Source organism: Chenopodium album, chromosome 5, assembly GCF_948465745.1.
Source record: "Chenopodium album chromosome 5, dcCheAlbu1.1, whole genome shotgun sequence".
Taxonomy (NCBI): domain Eukaryota; kingdom Viridiplantae; phylum Streptophyta; class Magnoliopsida; order Caryophyllales; family Amaranthaceae; genus Chenopodium; species Chenopodium album.
Genome location: NC_137838.1, coordinates 38962525 through 38985776, shown reverse-complemented (window position 1 = coordinate 38985776; position 23252 = coordinate 38962525). Strand labels below are relative to the sequence as shown.

Below are 23252 nucleotides of genomic sequence, written 5' to 3'. Positions count from 1 at the left end.
TAAAAATATTTAATTTAGTAATTTATATAAATAGTTAATTATAATCAATCTTAAGTGTTAATTAGTATTTTTTACCAATCACGTGGTGATACATGTAAATTAAATTTGATAAAAGTTACCTACTCAACCGATTATATGTCACTTGAGACCATTGAGAGAAAATTCATATTAATGTTTGGATTATTAAATAAATAATCCAAATTAAAGTTGGGATTATTTGGGTGGACAAGGATACGTTCGGATTACTTTGACTCTTTGAGAAGTATTACTTCTAAAATAAACAGAAAAACTAGTTTATAACGGTATATGCCATTTGCTATACAACAAGAAATTGTTCCTACTAATGCACTGATCCTACATTATTGTTATATTTTGTAATTTTTATTCTAATAATAAAATATTGATATGATGTGATAATTATATATTTGAAATTATTTTTCATGTCTTTGTGGAATAATATTATCATTTATCACTATGAGAAATTATGGTTGTTATTACTATAAAACTATTAGAGGTTTTAACTATTAGAGTAAATATTTTAATAATAATAATAATAATAAGATTTATTATCATTAGTTTTTGATACTTAAACAATGATGTAATGTTGGATTAATGGTTAAGGTTTCATTTTACATTTCAACAGTCATGTGCGTGATACCATAGAAAGTTAGAATGCATTTTTTTTTTCTTTCTTTTATTTGGTAATTGAAGGAGATGACATGGAAATGACCCGTTTTTGTTTAATTTTAATTAATTTTTGTAATAAATTAATACTTTCCTCTACTTGTAAATTTCTAATTTTTATATTTGAAATGCATATCTTCAATCATTTATACTATTAATAAGCTAGTGCTAAAAGATAAAAAAAAAAATTATTATAAATATGGATTTAGACAAATCTAACCAAATCTTATATAACTACATTTTGTTCACCATAAAATCAACAAAGGTTTGCAACTAAAAAAGAACTAATGAATTATATATTATTTCATTATATCAATATAGATTTTTATTTTTTTTGGTATTAAAAGTTAAAGAGCTATGTATGGAAGCTCCAAAAAATTAGCATTTATCTCATTTTATATGTAAGTATTTAAAAATATATTTTCCCAGTACGATATTTTTTCTTAAATTTGATATTTTTCCATATTATCTTAGTGGAAATTATTTTATTAATTACTGTAGTATTATTTGATGTGAAACTATGTAATAATAAAATAAAAAGAGGTGTGATATAATTAAGAAAGTAATTAATTGTGTTGACATTAAAACTATGATTGCTAACATATTTAGTGGAATTAACCTATTAAAGAATAAAATCACTTATATTAGTAAATTCTCCATGATTTCCTCCGTGACATTCGTTAATTATCTTATCCTTCTTTCCTACAATCTCTTCATACCGCTCTGTTTTCTGTCTTATCTTTTTTTTTAATCCATCTATAATCCATTCATTCACAAGCGATGAATGATAAACTTAATAACCCTAGATATGCTACTAATGACGACAACGCCTCAATCAAAAGACAACAATAAAAAATGGTCATGGCCAAACGTGCACTTAAATCTCTCATAGTTGCGCTTATTACAAATATCGCATTACCTGTAACCACCATTTTCTTATTTGGTTCAGGTAGAAAATATCATATTTTGCAAAAACCTATTTGGTTTCCACCCCTTTGGCTTATTCATTTATGCACATTATGCTCATCTTTCTTAATGGGTCTGGCTGCTTGGCTTGTGTAGGCCGATGGCGATTTTCATATCAATTCGGATGCTTTACCGATTTATTTGGGTCAAATATCCATAAATGTCACCTGGTATCCTCTTATTTTGGTCATGGGCATGGCTCAACTTGGTCTAGCATTTTGGTTTATCAAATTTTTAGCTCTTATAGCATGTTATGTTAAATTTAAACAGGTTAATCAGATAGCAGCAACCATTGTAACGCCTTGTGTTGTATGGGCTGGTTATCTTTTGATTGTAACATTGAAGGTTTGTCTTCTTTAAATTTGCTTTATTAGTTGAGGTAAAATTCAGGTTTTCCCATTGGATGTGTTAGATGATTTGAATATAGGAACTCATTATCAACTATATAATTTAATTATACATTGTAGAAAAATGCACCTAAAAATCACTTTTTTGTACCTTGTTTTCTAAAAGATCTTTATATTGTAGCTACACTATTGTGCTTATCCACATCTTTGATAATTTTTAATTACCTATTACTAATATTTGTAAAAGTTAAAAAAAAAAAAAAAAAAAAAAAGATTTTCGTATATAATTTATTTAGTCAACTCTAATAAGATCTTATTGACTATGTATTATTTCCATTATGTAATTAAAGAGGGGAGGCAGGAGTGAAATGTTGGCATTCAAATAATGTACTATAAAAAACTTTCCTATTTTACTTTATTTTATTTTTGAAAACTAATTTAAATGGTTTAGGTAATAAAATAAATCAATGATTTATAAGCATGGAGAACAATAGAGAAATTTAATCTTATTGATAAAAGATTGATTAGCTTCAAAAAATATTTTTTATTTATTAATAGAAATATTTTCCTTGTTCTTTATTAGTTGACACACTTGACTTTTGCACACATATTAAGGTAATGTTATAATAGAATTAAAATGACAATACTATCTCTACTTACTCAAAATTGGGCAGGGTAAATTTGGTAAAAAGAGTAAAGGAGAGGTTGTACATTACAACGTTTTTTTTGTAAAAGAAAATGTCTCAACTTTTTTCAAAAGGAATTAATGTCAACAAAATAAAAGGATGAAGTACAATAAAGGCAAAATCATAATAATTAGAAATTACAATACCGTAGTTTCTTTGGTATATTTATCATTATAATCATATTCTAGGTAGATCACATATAAACTTATAAATGAATATTAATTTGTACATAAAATTTGGTGGGTATTATTTTTTTTATTTTATTTTTATATGTACTTTACAAAGGGATTTCTTTTGAGTCGAGGATGATTCTAGTGTAGTAGTCAACTACGAAAAACTACGAACGACTATGGTAAGAGATTTATTATATTATTTTTTAATTTTAGCCTTTAAATATTACATTTTTTTTAAAATTTAAAAATCTAATTTATACATCATTTAAGTTATGACCAGTCAGTGACCAGCGAGGCAGCGACTAGTCAGCTAAGAGTTGTTTGTTTTCCTACTTGGGTAATTTTATATATATATTTTTTTTATCAAATTACAATACTATAAACTACCATCTAAATAGCAAGGGTCCCTGGTCTAGGGTTTTCGTCTCTGGTCTAGGGTTTGGCGTTCTATGGTTTTTTTTTATTGTTTTGGTAGTAAAAAAATTTAGTTTTTTCATTAATTTATCACTCCTTGTTTTGATTCAATTACAATGGCTGTTGAACTTGTTCAAGATTAGGAGAGATTTAGGCTCACGGAAGAACAAAGTTCAATTATTGGGGAACCTTTGCACGATGAGGAGGTGGGGGCTTCAAATAATCGAATTGAGTTGGCTCTGGTAGGAAGACTATGCACAGTGAAACAGTTTAACATTGCAGCTATGAAGCGAACCTTATCGAATGTATGGGGATTGGATGACAATGTTGCAATAAAAATGATCGAAACAAATTTATTTGTGTTCCAATTCGTCAATGAGGAAGATAAAAATAGGATACTTGGGGGTATGCCTTGGTTTTTTGATGGGAAGTTGCTGCTTCTTAAAAAGATAATCGGCGATGAACAACCTTCTGAGATAGTATTCGATCGCGCTCCAATGTGGGTTCGAATTATGGATGTTCCATTCAACAAAAGAAGTTTGTCTGTTATGCGGGAGGTGGGTGACTCTCTGGGAGGTTTTGTGGAGATCGATGATGCTGATCCGCTTGGGTGGGGGGAGTTCATAAGAATTAAGGTGTTGGTTGAGGTGCATAAACCCCTACACAGAGGTGTATTTCTCGCTGGTAGGAATGGAAAGGCCAAGTGGGTGGATATCATATACGAGAGATTATCGAATTTTTGCTTTTATTGTGGTATTCTTGACCATACTGACAAGGAGTGCACCAAGAAGGAGGAGGAGGATGATAGTAGTACAGAAGTGGTGTACCAATATGGGCCATGGCTTAGAGCATCTCCGTTAAAAATCTCACGGTCTATGCAATCTGATAGAGAGAAGGAAAGGAGGTTGATTGAGAAACTTGGCTCTAAGAAAGGTGGGTGTTCTATCTCGTATAATAACCCAAGCACTATTAAACTTGAACCGGTGAATGCTGCACGTAAACTTAATTTTCTATCTTCACCCTTGAGTGAAAGAGACGTGTCACCGAAGCCTAGGGAGATTCGGCTTGCTTTAGTTGCTGATGATCAAACTAACAAAATGATTCTTAGACCAAGAAGGGTAGAGGAGGGTGTAAGGAGTGGAGAATCTGGGAAGGTGGGGGTTGCCCAGGCTTCTAAATTGATGGAGGGAGAGAATGTGAGCTTACCAAAAAATATAAATGTAGGGAAGTCAGTGGGGACGAATGAAACAATTAGTAGTGAAAGGAGTGGGGAGGGGGTGGACTTTTCAAAAAATAAAAAAAATGAGTGTGGCAGGGGGGTCGAAAGGGATGTGCAATAGTGAGGTGGGTGTGAAGACTGTAATTGAAAATGGGAAGAAATGGAAGAGGGCGATGAGGATGGATCAGGGTGATCAATCTTTAATTTATGGGGAGGGCTCAATGGGTAGAGAGGGGAGGGAGACATCAAAAAGATCAGTGATGGAAAGGAACAGTGATGAGAAGCTGGAAGGTGAGGAAAATTCGGGGAAAAGAGTGAAGCTTAGTGATAGAATTCTTTCCGGAGACGGGTTATATCAAGTAGAGGGTCTTGGGGATGCCCAAGCCCTCGAAAAGCAATGAAAATTATAAGTTGGAACTGTCATGGGATTGGCAACCCCTTGACAGTCAAGGCTCTCCAGGATTGGTGCTGGAGAGAAAGGCCAAATATCGTCTTTTTAATGGAGACGATGATTGATGCGGCTAGTTTGGAGAGAGTTCGTAATATTTTCGGTTTTGTGAATGGCATATGTCTTAGCAGTAATGGGAACTCGGGTGGAATGGGGCAATGGTGGAAGGATATTAATGTGACGGTTCAATCGTACTCGGTTCATCATATAGAAGCGCACGTTTGTGATCATAATAATGAGCCGGTGTGGAGAGCTATTGGGGTTTATGGATGACCGGAACATGAAAAATAAACACCTCACTTGGTCTCTAATGTCACGTCTCAAAGGGGGTAGTTCCTTGCCATGCCTTATGTTTGGCGATTTTAATGAGATCACTTGTGTGGGGGAAAAGGAAGGTGGTGCTACACGAAGTGAAAGTGACATGGATGCATTTCTGTAGACACCCAAATGTGTCTCCCCAAAACCAAACCCAGTGATGAGTACCTTTCACGTCGAATCATAATCGAATGAAGTGAAAGTGTGAAAAGTTTAGTTTTGCGGATAGTTTTAATTTCTTTTCTCTTCTCTCTGTTTTTGAAAACTTAATTTAAGAAAACAGCCAATCCAGTTTGTATGGTCCATGATATGGGTCCAATAGTAGTGTAGTTGGATGGGGCTTGACAAGGGCTTTCCAACGATATATTATAAGCCCAATTCCGATGAATATTGAGGAAGTTATGGCCAATTAACTAAACTGGGCCCGGTTTGAGCCTTATATGCGGCCCAATGATCTAGGGGAGGGCCTAATAGGATTTATCATTCCTAATGCAATTAGGAATGGTTTTAGTCTTCTAGATTCTTCTAGAAGGTTCTTTTCATTCCTAATTCAATTAGCATTGGTAAATTGACTTTTGTTGACTTTTCAGAGTTTTAATTAAAATCAAAGAGAATTTTTTGAGGAAAGATACGATTTTATCCTCCTGTACGGCAATATTTATCTGATTTTAGAAAACGCGTCAAAAATAGGATTAGCGCCTAACGCCAGACATTAGCGCCTGGCGCTAAGCCTAGCGCCAGGCGCCAGCATTGGTGCCTGACGCTAACGTTGGCGCCTGGCGCCAATGGCCAGCGTTGGCGCCAATCTCGTTTTGCGTGCGCCAGACTCTGTTTTGATATTTTATCTTTTTAGCTGATTTTCTCTATAAATAACGTATTAAGAACTCCGTTTTCAATAACCAGAATTCACCTACAACCAGCTTTTAATTCCCTCTCATTCTCTTCAATAATCATTCACCAGTAATCATCAAGATTCTCTTTATTATTCTCTCTCTCTCTTTTTCTAAACTAGCCCTTTTTACATACAAAATTCCGCATTCATTAGATCTAGATACACCTAGCCATATTCGAAGTTGCCTTCGCCCTAGACGTGAAAGGTTTAATTTCCGAGGGTTTGGTCCCAAATCTCTCTTTCAATTATTTAATTTAATTGTTTGTTTATTATTTTACTTGAAGTTACGAACGCATGTATTTTGTTATTAGACAGAGGTATGAGGCATCAAAGTAAGTACTTTAATGGTTTTTATTGATGTTATGATATAGAGTTCATGCTTAGATTGTTATTTTGATTCCTAGTATCATGTCTAGGGTAACTTTAATATCAAGTATGATTAAAAGTATGATGCTTCCTATGTTCTTCCTAATATTTATGATTGTTAGTATCATTTTAGGGTTAAAGATTTGATTTTTATTGCCTAGTGACATGCTAAGGTTTGTTATTAACCTTGTTAGTATCATGCCTAGGATCTTGCTACTATTATTATGCTTTAACATGATTATTATGATTATAATTGTTATAATTATTATGATTATATTTATTATAATTGTTATTATGATGATTATTATTATTATGATTTTGATTATGATTATTATGTTGCTTGATATTTATTGTTATTGCTTGATCACGCCTTTATGCATGTTTAAAGGGAATTGGTACTTGTAATCACGCTTAATAAGATAATTAATAATCTTGTTAGGGTTAATTTGGTTATAATTCAAGTGATCGCCAATAATAGTTTATTTGTTCATTAAATTTAACCAACATAGGTAAACAGGTTTAGGGTTAATCTTATTGATTGCATGTTAGTCAGAAAGCGCACATGAATACGATCAGATAAAGTAGAGGCCTATTATTAGGGAAGGTTCAATCTCTTTTAGATTGGATTTGTACCTTCATCCCCGAAGCCTTATTTGGTTCAAGACCTTATGGAGTTAACGATCTCTTGGATCGTTAAGGGGTGTAACCTTCACCCTGCGAACGGTTTACAAGTTCCTAAAACTTGTTGGTGACTATTTTGCTCTATCTTCTTCCCTTTTGGACGCCACCGTACTTTAGTGTATGATCACAGTGGGGTTCAAGCTAGGGGATTAACGCTTGAAATTATTCTCTACAATTTCGATGTGAAATTGATGACTGTGGCTTAAGGGATTTAGGATACAAAGGGAGTATATTTACTTGGAAGAAAGGCAATAACCCTGCAACTTTTATCCGTGAACGCTTGGATAGGTTCCTTGGTGATGTTCAATGGCACTCTTGCTTCCGGTATTCTGAAGTTCGACATTTCCCTACTTACCGCTCTGACCATGCCCCAATTATGCTTTCTGCTAGCAACTATTATGAGCGTGGGAGGAGTGCAAAGTTGTTTAAATTTGAAGCTCTTTGGCTATCAAACCAGGAGTGTGAAAAGGTTGTGAAATAGGCTTGGGTGGAGGTGTCGAGTAATAATGTGGCTGCTAAACCTACTGGTTGTGCTGGAAAAATTACTAAGTGGTGTAGACACCTAAAAATGTCTCCCCAAAACCAAACCCGTTGATGAACACCTTTCACCTCCATTATTGGTCGAGTTGAGTATTTAATCTTTGGAGTGCTTAAATCCATGTTCTATCCAATATATTTCATGAACCAATCCAATTTCTAGCTCATTTCCTTAAACCATAACCTACATTCCACTTTTCGTGTCCGCTGAGAGAAACTGATTTTATGGCTATAAAAATTTGATCCAATTATTATTTTGTTGGATAGGCCTTTAAATAAGCTTTCCAACCATATATCATAAGCCCAATTCCGAGCTATAACGATAAAGATATGAGCAAAACATTAAACTCGGCCCAAAACCAACACCCTTCTACTAAAATGGCCATATCTTAAAATATACAAATTATTTTGACCTGATTCTAATTGGGTTGGAAATTATACTTGATAATCTTTCCAATGATATATTATATGTTTTATTCCGAGTTACGGATAAAAAGTTATGATGATTTTAAAAACGCGTAAAAAACTGGAATTACCGCGCAACAGTTAAAATGCCGCGACGCGGCAAGATCTGACGTGGCACGGGAGAAATTCCCGTGACACGGTAATTTGGAGGGGATTTTCATGTTTTTTAGTGCCCCGTGACTTGGCATAAGTACCGTGACCCGGCGCTATATGTCGTGACACGGTGGACTTTGCCGCGTCACGGCGTTTTCTGCCGTGTCACGGTGGGTTGCTGACGTGTCACGGTGCTTAAAGCTTCCCCGCGTCACGGGGAACTGTGCCGCGACACGGGAATTACTGCCGTGTCACGGTAGGAATTCCCGTGTCACGGTGCCAGTGCTGTGATACGGGACAACTCCGTGTCTTTTCCGCGTAATCCCTTCACGCGTTTTTACTCCCGTAGGTCAAATATTTCCCGCGTCACTCTATTTTTCCCCGCGTCACGCTAATTTCCCCCGTGACACGGTATAATCTGTCGTGTCGCGGTAGAATCTACCGTGTCACAGTAGCCTTTTTTAGGGTTTTTATCTTTTTAGGGTTCCGTGTGTTCCCTCTGCTCAATTTCCCTATAAATACTCCCCTCCTTTCTGCAGTTCGGGGCACCAATAATCATTCTTTCTCACCTTACACCAAAAATCATTCTCTTCTCCCTCTTTAACTTAATTTCTAGTCTCCTTATTCTTCCATAATAATTCCCCTAAGATTTCCAAGGAGTCTATACTTAACCCGAGGTTCCGTCCTTAAACCAAGGCGTGAAAGGTACAAATAACTGAGGGTTTGGACCAAATCAACTCTACTTTTTATTTAATTTAATTTTCATTTACTTTATTATTTTTATTGAAGTTATTAACAGTTTATTCATGGTGTAGCAATTTAAAGGAACGCGCGAAATGTGAGTAATTATTAATTAATTTAATTACTCTTATTTTTATTCTTGTTGCTAGAATCATGATTAGGTTATTTTGTATTTGATTTGACTCACGTTATTATTGTTAAATTGCTTCCAATATTAATGTTTATTCTATTATATTTTTTTATTGATCACCATATTGCATGTTTAAAGGGAATATGTAATTGAAAATCACGCCTAATAAGATAATTTGGACAATCGGTTTAGGTTCCTTTTAATGTTGTTATTTAATTCAAGTGATCACGATATTTTAGAATTATGTGTTGCATTATATTAAACCAATTTAGCTTAATGATAGTTTGGAGCAAATTGAATCTTTGTTTGTATGCCTTTGAGATCACAGGAATCACTTTTCACTATAAGAATCGAGTAGAGGCCAATACGGGCGAATGTGACTCCATGACTCACTTCGTACCATCATCCCCGATCCTCCTTTCGTGGTTCCGAACCATATGGAGTTAGTAATCTCATGGATTATGAATGGGGTGTAACCTTCACGGGTCAATCGTTGTTCCTATCGTTGTCCCTTTATCGTGGTTGCCTTTTATGATCCGTGAACGGTTTACAAGTTCCTTAAAAACTTGTTAGCGGCTCCCTACTTTGCTTTGTCCCTAATCGTTGTCCCTAATCGTAATGTCAATTCCCACTTCCTATGAGTGCCAAGCATATTCACCACATGCTTTTAACGTAGGCGCACTTCGAGCGACGCCTACAAGTGGGCAGCAAAGTGTTTTGGGGATGTGAAAAAAAGAATTAAAAAAACAGAAGAAAAATTGAATCAAGCCCAAAACCGTGTACCTGATCTGATGCAAGTATGTTGAGTGAGTGTGCTTCTCTATCGTCAGAATTGGATGATCTTCATAGACTAGAAGAGTCGTATTGGCATGCTCGAGCAAGGGCAAACGAATTGAAGGATGGTGACAAAAATACGGCGTACTTCCATCAAAGAGCTAGCTCTAGGAGATGTATTAATAGGATCAAGGGGCTGTTTGATGATGATGATGTTTGGCGTGAGCAAAAGGAGGAGATGGAGGGGGTTGTGTCAAACTATTTCAGCAAGCTCTTTTCATCTGAGGCTCCGAGTGGTTTTGAAGATGCAATGGAGGGTGTAGAGAGTGGTCTTTGATGATATGAATATTTCTCTGAATTCAACTCCGACAAAGGAAGAAATTAAAGAGGCTCTGTTTCAAATGCACCCGAATAAAGGCTCCGGGCCCTGATGGTATGCATGCTTTGTTTTTTCAAAAATTTTGGCATATTGTTGGTAAAGATATTGTTGCTTTTGTCCATAGTTGGTGGAATGGTACTGCTACTCTCTCTGAGATTAATAAAACATGTGTGGTTTTAATTCCGAAATGCGATAATCCAAAACGCTTGACGGAATTTAGACCAATTAGTTGTTGCAATGTGTTGTACAAAATAATCTCGAAGAATATGGCTAATAAATTGAAACCTTTCTTGGGTGAAATTGTATCTGTTAACCAGAGTGATTTTATTCCGAAGAGATTAATAACAGATAATGCCTTAGTTGCTTTTGAGATTTTTCATGCGATGAAGAACAAGAGTGGTGGTAAAGATGGTTCGATTGCGTTGAAATTGGACATGAGCAAAGCCTATGATAGAGTCGAGTGGGTGTTTTTGGAAAGGATGATGTACAAGCTCGGTTTTTGTGATAATTTGGTCCGTTGAATAATGGATTACTTGTCGAGTGTCTCTTTTGCTTTCAAGATAAATGGCAAAATTTCGGGTTCGGTCTCCCCGTCTAGGGGTATTAGACAAGGTGACCCTATTTCCCCCTATTTATTTCTCATTGTGGCGGATGCTTTTTCTACTTTGTTGTCTAAAGCTACTAGAGATAATTTGATTCATGGTGTTAAAATTTGTAATGGGGCTCCAAGGGTGTCCCATTTGTTTTTTGCCGATGATAGCATACTCTTTGCTAAATCCACTGTTAGAGAATGCTCTGTGATAGCTAATATTATTAGCAAATATGAGAGAGCATCTAGGCAAAGTGTCAATCTTAATAAAACAGATGTTGTGTTTAGCAAAAGTGTGGAACAAGATCGTAGACATGAAATTGTGAATGTATTGGGTGTGAGAGAAGTGGAAAAGCATGAGAAATGCTTAGGTCTGCCGACAATTATTGGGAAATCGAAAAAAGCCATTTTTTCTAGTATTAAGGAGAGAATTTGGATGCGTATCCAAGGATGGGAAGAGAAACTTTTATCGAGATCGGGGAAGGAAGTATTGATTAAAGCCGTTGCTCAAGCCATCCCGACATACATGATGAGTATTTTCAAAATTCCAGATGGTCTTGTGGACGAAATTCATTCCCTTCTTGCAAGATTTTGGTGGGGCTCGAAGGGTACGACTAGAAAGATGCATTGGCAAAAATGGGAGACCTTATGTTTGCCAAAGTCAAGGGGTGGGCTTGGTTTCCGTGATCTCAAAGTGTTCAATCAAGCTCTGCTTGCAAAAAAAATGTGGCGACTTCATAGCAACCAAAACTCATTTCTGCACTCTATTCTCAAGGCTCGATATTTTAAGAATAGCACAGTCTTGGGTGCGTGTCTGGGTTACAACCCAAGTTATTCTTGGAGGAGTCTATGGGGAGCAAAGTCATTACTGTTGGAGGGTCTACGATGGAGGGTCGGGAATGGTAATACAATTAGAGTCTGGCTGGACCCGTGGCTTCAGGGGGCTGTCAATAGTGCAGCTCCTTCTCATGGGCCTAATTTTGACCCCGATTTGCGAGTGGTTGATCTGATGAATGCTGAAAATGGGGAGTGGAATGTTGATATGATTAATAATTTATTTTCTCCCGACGAAGGTAAATTAATTATGAAAATCCTTTTCTCAATTCCCCCCCCCTAGTGACTCTATGTTCTGGTGGCACACTTAAGATGGAGACTAAAAGGTGAAATCTGGCTATTGGCTGGGTATGCTTGGGCATTTAAACTGGATGACTGCAGATGTTAATGACAAAGAGTATGAAGCTTGGCAGGTGGTGTGCCATCTTGATGGTCCTGCGAAGCTTAGCCATTTTGCGTGGCAAGCATGTAAGGGGAACATGGCAGTTAGAGAAGAGTTGTTCAGGCGTCACATTGCTACTGACCGGTTATGTCCTTGCTGCAGTTTGGAAGGGGAGTCTGTGAATCATGTCTTGTTTGATTGTACAAAGACTAAGGAAGTGTGGACGAGCAGCAATTTTCGAGCCTTGATTGATGAAGCTCCTGCAGGTCCTTACATGGAGAAATTGCTGTGGTTTAAAGTTGCGTATGTTACTTGCTTTGGCCTGGTCTAACTGGTATTGCAGGAACAAGTTTATCCATGAGCAAAAGTCTTTGAATGCTGTCTTTACCGCAGCAAGCTTCGTTAAGCTTGTGACAGATTATTGTTCTTATGCTAATTCGTGATGCATAAACCTCCTGATGCTCCCTTGATCTGCTCATGGACGAAGCCTCCTTCTGGAGTTACAAAGATTAATGTCGATGCACACATTTCTAGTGCATATGCAGGGGTTGGAGCTGTGGCTCGTGATGAAAATGGTGGCTTAGTATGGGCTGTTGTTAAAAGGATGGAAGGGGAATGGGATGTGGAATGCGCTGAGGCTGCTGCTGTCAGGTTTGGACTCCAACAAGCTCGCAGATGGGGTTATACAAACATATGGATTGAAGGGGATGCAATCAATGTGATTCGGTAGATAAACAATAACAATTTGGGTTTCTCTCCTTTATGGCTTATTTATGATGATATTAAAGCGATGTCTAAGTGGTTTAATTTCTGTTATTTCTCACATGTCAAGAGAGTAAGCAATGTGGTGGCTCATCTCGTTGCGAGATGGGATACACGCAATAGTTCGGAAATAGTTTGTATGAACTCTTTCCCCCAAATCTTAATTACTTTGGCGGAAAATGATCTTTAATAAAAAAAAACTACCATCTAAATAATTTATAAAATCAATTGTAATTTTTGTAGAAGAAAACTCATATTAACAATTTCAATCTTCTTTAATGGTGTACTTCATCTTCATGTTTTAACGTTTATTTTTCATTCAAAACTAAATCTTAAATTACAAAAGTATATATGATACCAATAAGATTAATGTACAACCATCTTATTTATGTGTCAATATAAAATTATTTATGAGATTGAAATAAATGAAATTGTATGTATACACATTTTGGTTAAAAAAATTGCTAATATCTTATGATATTGTGTTTAATTTTATTTGTCATATGATTTTATGTTAAATATTGATTACTCATATGATTTTTTAGTAATCCGTCGTTGTTAAAGCTTTAATCTACAATGTCATTTAGCCAATGTTTAAGTTGGGCGTTTCTTTATATTGAAGATGAATTGATTTTATTTTAGGAAAATTAGAAACTAATAATCTCACTTTTGTCTTTTCTTCTCAAGACAATCGCACCTTTTTGTATTCCTACAATAATCCCATCATTAATCCACATATTCTCAAAATAGGTTTTTACCGGTTTGTGAAATTGGTATCTTATTTTAGAAGGTGACTTGCCACGTGTCACCTTCTAAGTGGTCCATTAATTAATTAATTTATTTATTTTCTTATTTAGAAAAACAAATAATTTTTTTTAAAAAAATAATTAACCTCCTGTCCTTCCAAAATCTCGACCACCTAACATCAACCATCCTTGCCGGCGAACAATAGCGCCCATGCCCCCTCACCGATGAACAGAAGCCCCCTCCCCGACGATTTGAACCTAATCCCCTCCTCCACCCCCATTAACGGTAATTAAAAAAATACCTAAGCATGTCAATATTGAGGAGTTCAAGAATATCATCATCCATGATCTGACGATTAGATGTCTTAGCCAACAATTTAATTTCTTGAACAATATGAATCCCCCACCCAATATTAAGATTAGGTGAAGACAAATTCTTAATTACAATTTCCACTTTTTTTTTTTTTTTTTTTTTTTTTTTTTTTTTTTTTGGTAAATAGAGATTTTTATTACCACTTTTCCACTTTTAAAAAATGTATGCTGATTGATTTAATAAGCCCCCTAAACCCATTCATCGCCAAACAAGAGTAGCAAAATTAAGGGTTTAGGGGTTTCATGGGTGGTCGGGTTTAGGGGATTCGTGGGTGGTCGAGTTTAAGGGTTTTGTATAGTCGAGTTTAAGGGTTTTCTAGGTGGCTGCGGTGGTTGGATTTCAAGGTTTTTGGGTAAGGGGTGGTCAATTTAAGGGTTTTCGGGTAAGGGGTGGTTGAATTAAGGAGTTTTCGGGTTTAGGGTGGTCGGGTTTAGGGCATTTCAAGGTTGTCCGGGGGGGTTTGGTATGGTGGTGGCTATGGAAGGAGTTGGTATGGGTGGTGGCCATGGAAGAACCTTTAAGGTTGAAGAAGCTAGAAAAAGACATGTTTAACATGTTATAGGTCAAAGGACCTATTGTTGGTTACTGCACACACAAAAAAAAAAAAAAAAAAAAAAAAAAAAAAAAAAAAAAAAAAAATTGGTATGGTGGTGGCTAAGGAAGGGTGTTGGTATGGGTGGTGGCCATGGAAGAACCTTTAAGGTTGAAGAAGCTAAAAAAAGACATGTTTAACATGTTATAGGTCAAAGGACCTACTATTGGTTACTGCAATATATATATATATATATATGTGTGTGTGTGTGTGTGTGTGTGTGTGTGTGTGTGTGTGTGTGTGTGTGTGTGTGTGTGTGTGTGTGTGTGTGTGTGTGTGTGTGTGTGTGTGTGTGTGTGTGTGTGTGTGTGTGTGTGTGTGTGGAAAGTTAAACGTCGCCCTCGAATCCCTAACTAACGCCCGCAAAATAATTTAAAATTACGTACATAGCCTTATTATAAAATTAAATCAATTTTACCTCATCTTAACACTTTCACCCTAAATAAAAATTTTAACCGTTCTCTCTAGTGTTCACCGGCCACAAACGATTACGATCAACCACCAACCACTGTAATTTTGAAATTCATACAAATAATTTGAATTTAGCAAAATCAAATTCGTTATCTCGTGGAAAATAAAAAACTAATGCACACCTTCTGGGCCTCCAATGAACTCACAGAGACCTTGGCTCATCAGCCTTGTCTTTCTTTTTTAATTGCAAAAGTGACATCAAAATAATGAGAAGAAAAGTACTGAAATAGGCGGAGAACCTAAGCTCAAACAACATAATGTAACTGAAATTCCATGAATGAAGTATATATCTCTGCTAATTATGTACATAGGACCTCCAACATTTATCTTTAACAAAGGTAACAACCTCCAAGATTTTCAATATTTCATCCTATTCCGGCAACAAAGCTCTTGTGTTTCAACGGTTATCAATCCATCTATTTCGAAGAACTTAGGCTGAACCGCCTAGATCTTTTGAATGACCACTTGGTTATTCGAAATTTTTGGGCGGTTGGGATGAAACGTCTAGAAATTTCGAATAACAGGTGGTTATTCAAAAAAACTAGGCGTTTTAGCCTAGGTTCTTCGAAATTGTTGGGCATTTGAGCCCGATTCCAGAAAATTAAAAAAAAAGACCTTGCTCTTCTCCGATGACCGCCTTCCCCTTGTCCTTCCTCGTCATTTTCACTGAGATTAGGTAGATCGAGTAGTTTGGTTTTAAAAGGAGGCGGTGGTGGGTGGGAAGAGGAGGTGGTGGTGGTTGGTGGTAAAAGGAGGAGGTGGTGATGTTTTTAAGAAAGAGAAGAGGGAATGATGGTGATGGTAAATTATGTTTGTGGGGTAAATTTATGTTTACATACGAGGGTAAATTTGTAAAATGCATTTTATTTTGTGGGCAGTACTTATAGATTCGAGGGCGGTGTTTAACAACCCCATATATATATATATAAAGGTCAAATGACCTACTTTGAGAAGATGGGGGTATAAGGTGGATTATTGTGGAAATTCAAAAAGGTGAGATTTTTTTGAGAAAAAAAGACAAAGGTAGGATTATTAGTTTAAGGTCAACAAAAATATCAGTTCAATAAAAATAATTTAAGTTCAACAAAAAATAAGGTGAAGTGAACGATTTCTAACACTACATAATGGATAATAAGACTCCCTAATTTGATTGCAATAACATTCAAATAATATTTATTGGGACTCTATAATACTTTATTAGGACTGCTTGATTTGGATGTAATAACGTTCAATATTTTTTATTAGTATTCCCTCCGTTATTTTTCAAATGAATCACTTGATAACTTTAAGGGCTTGTTCGGCATTAGCTTTTAACGTAGCTGTTAGCTTTTAGACCTAGTCAAAACACTACCTTAAAATAATATTAGTGTTGAGTGAAGTAGTGTTTTAAGTAGCTGTTAGAGGTAGAGGTAGCTTTTAAGTAGCTGTTGTTGAAAGCTTGAAAAGATAGCTTTTGAAATTGTAAAGTAGCATTCAACCATTTTTTTTTATTTTTTTTAATGCTTTTATCTTGTTGACTCAGTGTTATTTGTTTCAGTCAACGATAATATCAAAATTTTCTATTCATATCTTTTTTTCTTTTTTTTTTTCCTTTCATTTTATGAGGAATATTTTTTTCTATCTTATTTTTTAAACCGGTTATTTATTAGCAATATATATTATACTATGTAATATTTAAAATAATCAAACATTTGATACATAACACGTCATAATAATAATAATAATAATAATAATAATAATAATAATAATAATAATAATAATAACAACAATAATAACAACAATAACAATAATAATAATAACAATAATAATAATAATAATAATAATAATAATAATAATAATAATAATAATAATAATAATAATAATAATAATAATAATAATAATAATAATAATGACGACTGTATTTTATAGTTTCAATCCCTACTTTTACCGAACATTCATAGTATGAACCGCTACCTTACACAGCTGACCTCTAACAGCTACTACTTGACAGCTCTTAGCTACCTCTACAGCTCAAAGCTGCTCAAAAGCTAATAGCCAACAGCTACAGCTAGTTTTGTCGAACAAACCCTAAACCATGCACACTTAAATTATTTATCATTTCTCACTCCTTCATGGTCCCCACTAATATAATATAATATCTACTCTCCCTCACATACTTTTTCTTTTATAGTCACCATCTTCATTTTATTATAATAAAATATTTACCTACTCACAATATTATATTACTCTCCTAAAACTCCACACGTCACCAAGTAATACAAATGAAAAAAAGGAGGGAGTACTACTTAAGTACATAATACTTATTGGGACTGACAAATTTGATTATAATAATCATCACTTATATACTATTAGGGGTGCTAATCGAGCGAGCCGAGCCCAAACTATGGTCAACTCGGCTCATAATCGTTTAAATTTGTTCGAACTCGAACCGAGTTTAAAACATTATGAGTCGAGCTATGACAAAGCGTTGATCGAGCCAAACTCGAACTGTTCACGAACAACCTTGATTTATTCTTATCCCTAGTTTACTTGTCTTCTTTATCATTCATTATTAAATTTTTATATTACAACGAGTTTATTATATTAATAATGAAAATATATATACTAACTTATTATAGTGTAGTACTTCCTCTGTTATTTTTTACTTGACCTGTTTCTTTTATCACGTTTACCAATGCAAAACTTTAGCGATCAATAACTTTAATTCTTCACAAGTAAAAATTATAAAAGTTGTATATTACGATAGTACTTATTGAGACGAAATAAAAAAGATATTATATGAATATATTTTTCCTTACCTATCATTCACAAAAGACGGTCAAAGGAGAGGTGGTGAATAGTGTAAAACTCAAAGCGGGTCAAGTAAAAAAGAACGGAGGAAGTATCTATTAATAAATATATTTATATACATGATTTTTTAATATAGAAAAAAAAATAATCGAGCTTGTTCACGAACTTATCGAGCCGAGCTTGGCATAGCTCAGCTTGGCTCATTAAGGTCTCGAGCTGAACTCAAACCCAAGACGAGCCACCACGAATCGAGCTTGAATAGTTTACGAGTAACTCAATCTCGTTATCACCCCTATACACTATATTAGGAATCTATAATATTTAATGAGACTGCTTAATTTGTTTAAAATAACATTTAAATATTCTTTTTTATATAAGCCTAAGGGGAGGGAGTGAGAGTGAAAGTTAGTGTCCTTGAACTCCCAAAATTACCCTTATAAGCAATTTTTTAAAAAAAATTAAAAAAAGTAAATAGATTAGTCTAATCACACAAGTTTTTAAAATTATAATGTCTTAATTATAGATTTTTTGAACACTCCATTTACAAAATTATACAAGAATAATACTTTGTATCAAACAAAAAATGCTATACTAAATATTACCTATGCATTTAAGAATATTAATCAAATCTTTTATAAAAGTCAAACAATAATCTTTACACACTAAAGATTTCATATAATCATCTTCTAAAATAGCGTGGTGATGCATCATCGCATTTCTCTCTCTAAAATTTGAGAGCTTCTCTCACTAGACTTGTGAGTTTTCTTGGTAAGTGGAATCCCCTTGCATGCATGCAATTTCATTGGCCAAGCCTTCTCAGCCGCCCTTTCATTGAATTCTGCCTCTGCTTGTGTACAAAGGTGAACGGCTTTCCACCTTCTATCCTATCCCAACATCAAAATCTTTATCAAGATTGTTTAGATTCTAGGAGCTGACCCAATCAGTGAAGAGTATTTCAATTTCTCATCCTAGAGCCCCGGTCTATCCGTTTTTGTTCATTACATGCTTAGCAATTAATACACTTGTCGGACATGCAGTACCAATTCCAAGCAAAACATTCTTTCCTCTGGTTATAAATGTTCGAAGGTTTAGTCTCTTTCAAATCATTCTTCTCTTCTATTTAATTCTCTAAGTTTCTATTTTGTCTCTTTAAGTCCTTCTTCTGGGTTTTTTCTGTCTATTCTCTGTCAATGGAGAATAATAATCAAGATGGAGTTTTTCGAATGGGGGATTTAGTTCCCTCAACCAATAATAATCAAACACATGATAGGATTTATTACCATTGGTGTGTAATTGGAAGCTTTGTGGGTCATAATCCACCTTCGGTGGAATATGTTCAACCTAACATGTGGTAAATTCTAGGTGGGTAAGGAGAGGGGATATTAGAGTCCATAAAATTGGGATTTATTTCCTCTTCGAATGCAGAGACAACCTGGACCGTCAGGGCGTTATAAGGGAACAGACGGCGGTATTCGATGGCAGGGTAATCAACTTCAGGCGATACCAGCCAGAGGACGTGCCGCAACACTTTGAGTTTGCAATGACTCAACTCTGGGTAAGGGGCTTACCTTTCCCCTTTTTAACTTCTCATTGGGCTCGTAGAATTTTTGAACGTATTGGTCATATTGATACTTTAGATCAAGTAAGTGATCGAGCACCTAGGTTCTCGGAACTCCAAGCTAGGATGATAATCGATCTCTCTCAACCTCTGGTTCTGGGGTGCTTTATCCCAGTGACTGAGGAGAAGGTCATTTGGGTTTATTTCAGGTACGAGGGAATCTTCAAGTTTTGTAAACAATGTGGCATGGTGGGCCACTCGACAAAAAGGTGCAATTTGATTTCCCAGGTTGCTAGGCGTCACCTTCGACAGAGAATGTCTGCTAGAGAACAGAGTGGATTGCGGGTGTTATACGGGCCAATGGATCAGCCCTATTACACTAACATGCTCCACAACCTGCCAGATAGGTACATCTTCAGAAATACCGCTGCCAATTTGAGGCGGCTTGAAGAACCAGAAGACCTGTACGCGGAGATGCGCCACCAACGAGACAATGACATAACGGGCTCGGAGTTCGACCAGTCTTTACCCTCGAATGATACGGAAGTATTCTATTAGGGGATGAAAAGATGGATGATGATTCTCAGAATCATGGTGAGGTCGATTTTGCACCAAACCTATCTCTGTCACCAGGGAGAAGGTATGGATTGACGGGGGACCCGTAAGCCCATTTCTACCCGTCTCGTCAAGAACAAGTCAATGGTGGGCCAGATACTGGAAATCAACGAGAAGAGGGAACTCGAGAACAACATAATGGCAACTTACCAAGAATCTTTCAAGGTCAATTCCAAAGGTGGAGCCCATCACCAAATCTAACAAGAAATATGGGGGGTTTATCTTGCTACTCAGAATCGAACATTCCCCCCACAACAAGATCGAGGTTCTTGAATTCCACCTATGAGGTAGGGGAATCCTCGAATGCGGCTCATAATTCGACAGACCAAGCCGACCAAAATGGGCCAACACTCTTCCAGACCTTGGGAATCTCAAAGTGGGCTTCAACCCAGCAAAATCAATTGAGCGAAAGAACTGCTACTGGGCTCTTGCAAGATATGACAGATCAGAGCAGACCGGGAGCCTCGCCGGTAATTCTTCATCCTCTACCGGCAATGTGGTTACTGGATTCAAGGCCTCAACCGAGAGTGACCCGATTACCCCCGCCTTCTCAACCAATCATGCCGTATGCTAGAGACATAATTGAAGCAGGGAGAAGATTAGTTCACTCTCTAACCAATGGGCGATCCGACGCCGCAAGGGTTCACCCAGCACCTCCAGCAACATGGTCACCACCTTATGAGGGAATGTGCTTTCGACCCAGATTGGGTTGCTAGGAAGAGGCGAAGAACCTTGAATAGGTGGTCGGAGAAAGGCGGATTTAGTCTTTGGCAGAGAGGGAATGGAACAACAGGGTTTGAGTTCAAGTCTAAAGCGATCTCGGATGTCGACATGGCTAAACAATGGGGGGTCAAGGTCCGTGAGGATAGGGTAAAAAAGGCGAAAGGAAAGAAAAGAGTGTCGACCACATCATCGTCGGCATCATCAGGTCCTCCAAAAAGGAGGAAAAGTGAGAAGATTTCATCAAAGCCGCAGGGTGACGACGATGAAATTGATATTGAAGTTCAACAAGCTCTTATGGAAACAATGATGATGGATTGTTTTGGTGAGGCGGCTGCACCGGATCAGCCCCCGATGGACAAATGAGAATTGTTTCTTGGAACTGTAGGGTTCTAAACGACACACAAGCCCCTACACGTCCTTATCTAGTGTGGTTAATTAGTTCTAAATTACCTAATTTCTTGTTTTTATCGGAAACTAAAATGCCTTTTGATGATGTAAGCCGTTTAGTTTAAACGTTTACTCCAAATTTTTCTTGTGGAGTAAATGCGGAGGGGTCTAGGGGTGGGCTTGCGGTGTTTAGTTGGTACCAAGGAGATGTTAGTTGTGTGGTACTTTTTTAAAAATTTTATCCTTTGTAACCTAAAAGATGCTAATGGAAGTAGTAGTAATATTTTGTTTTTGTATGGTGAGCCTAAAGTAGAAGATAGACCTCGAGTATGGGATGAGATTTCTACCTTACTCTCTTTAACTCCTACTTGCCTTATTATTGGTGATTTTAACCAAATCGATACCTTACAAGACAAATTAGGGGGTTCTTCCTTTATAAGGGGTCTTAATGCCTATGTTGATTGGAGATTAGAAAATCACTTGTTAGAGGTTCCAAGCTCGGGTCCCCGATACACTTGGATGAACAAAAGGTTGGAAGGAGGGCTTGTCATGGAACGATTGGACAAAGCTCTCTGTACTGATCAGTGGTTTAATGAATTTCCGGAAGGCCGGGTACTCAATGAGCCTATAACTACCTCGGACCATGCAGCAATAGTGTACGACTCGAGTCCTACTTTACCAAGAGCAAATCGGCCTTATCAACTAGAAAGTTGGTGCCTAAGGTTTGAGGCAATTCGAACTATAGCACAGGACAGCTGGGAAAATGAGGTACAAGGGTCGAGTATGTTTAGCTTAGCAAAGTGTCTGCATTGTTTTAGAGTAAAGCAAAAAAGTGGTGCCTTGATAACAAAAAATTCTGGGGAGTTAATTGGCGAGCTATCTCGAATGAGCTATCAAGGCAGGGAGAAGCTATTTCGACCATAGCAGCAGGAGAGGAGTATGTAACTGGAATAAATGAAATAATTCCCAATTGTGCAATTAATTCTCATTATTGGCAACAAAGGATAAAAGAGAAATGGGTAAAGGAAGGAGATGTCTCTTCAAAAATGTTGTTCAACAGGGAAAAGATGAAGCAAAAAAGAAGGGAGGTTTTCACTTTGCGCAATGATGAAGATGAATGGGTGACTGGCCATGATAACATTGCGGAGTTAATCCAAAATTCTTTAAAAAAAGTTTACATTCCTCCAAGGCAAGAGGGCCGAATTATGGAAGAACAAATCGACCTGCTATTTCGAGAAATGGAGCTTCCTACACTTAGAGAGGAGGATGCAGCAGCATTAATCGAACCTTTCACAAGCCAAGAAATAAGAAAAGCGATGTTCTCGATACACCATTTAAAGTCTCCTGGGCCAGATGGGATAATAGCAGAATTCTTTCATGCACACTGGAATATTGTTGGGAGCACAGTAGTCGAGGCAGTTCAACATTTTTTCAGGACGGGATTCTTATTAAAGGAATTCAACAATTCCCTCTTAATCATGCTCCCAAAGGTTGAAAATCCGGAATTACCTACGCAATTTCGACCAATTAGCCTCTGTAATACCATTTACAAGTGTATTACAAAGTGCATGGTTAACAGAATGAAGACTACACTACCGGCTCTAATAACGGAGTTTCAGCATGCCTTTGTGTCAGGAAGGTACATGGAAGATAACATCCTTTTGAGTCATGAATTGACTCACGTCATTAACAACACTAAAATTCGAGCCCCAATGGCGGCGGTTAAAATCGATATGTCTAAAGCGTACGATAGAGTGAGTTGGATTTTTGTAATCAAAATTCTAAGGAAATATGGTTTCCCTAGACAATGGGTCCAATGGGTAGAGCAGTGTATTACTACGGTCTCGTACAAGACCTTGATAAATGGAAGGGTAAGCGAGTCTTTTAAACCCGAATGTGGTTTAAGGCAGGGGGGTCACCTTTCCCCTTACCTCTTTCTCTTTTGCATGGACATCCTTTCTAGGATGCTACTTTTAGCAGAAGACATTGGTCAGATCAAAGGGATCAAGGTAGCTAGAAGGTCAAAATCCATCTCCCATTTATTTTTTGCAGATGATGCAATGATTTTTTTTAAGGCCACTACATCTTCTTGTGAGAATATTGGGAACCTGCTTGCTAGA

General features: G+C 36.5%; 1 protein-coding gene across 1 annotated transcript; it reads left to right on the top strand.

Annotated features, from left to right (window-relative positions):
• The first annotated feature begins 21288 nt into the window (after nt 1-21288).
• On the top strand, nt 21289-22056 carry LOC145632841 (uncharacterized). The gene has a single exon (XM_081685173.1). It carries the CDS (start codon nt 21289-21291, stop codon nt 22054-22056), a length of 768 nt encoding a protein of 255 aa, XP_081541299.1.
• The last annotated feature ends 1196 nt before the right edge of the window (nt 22057-23252 follow it).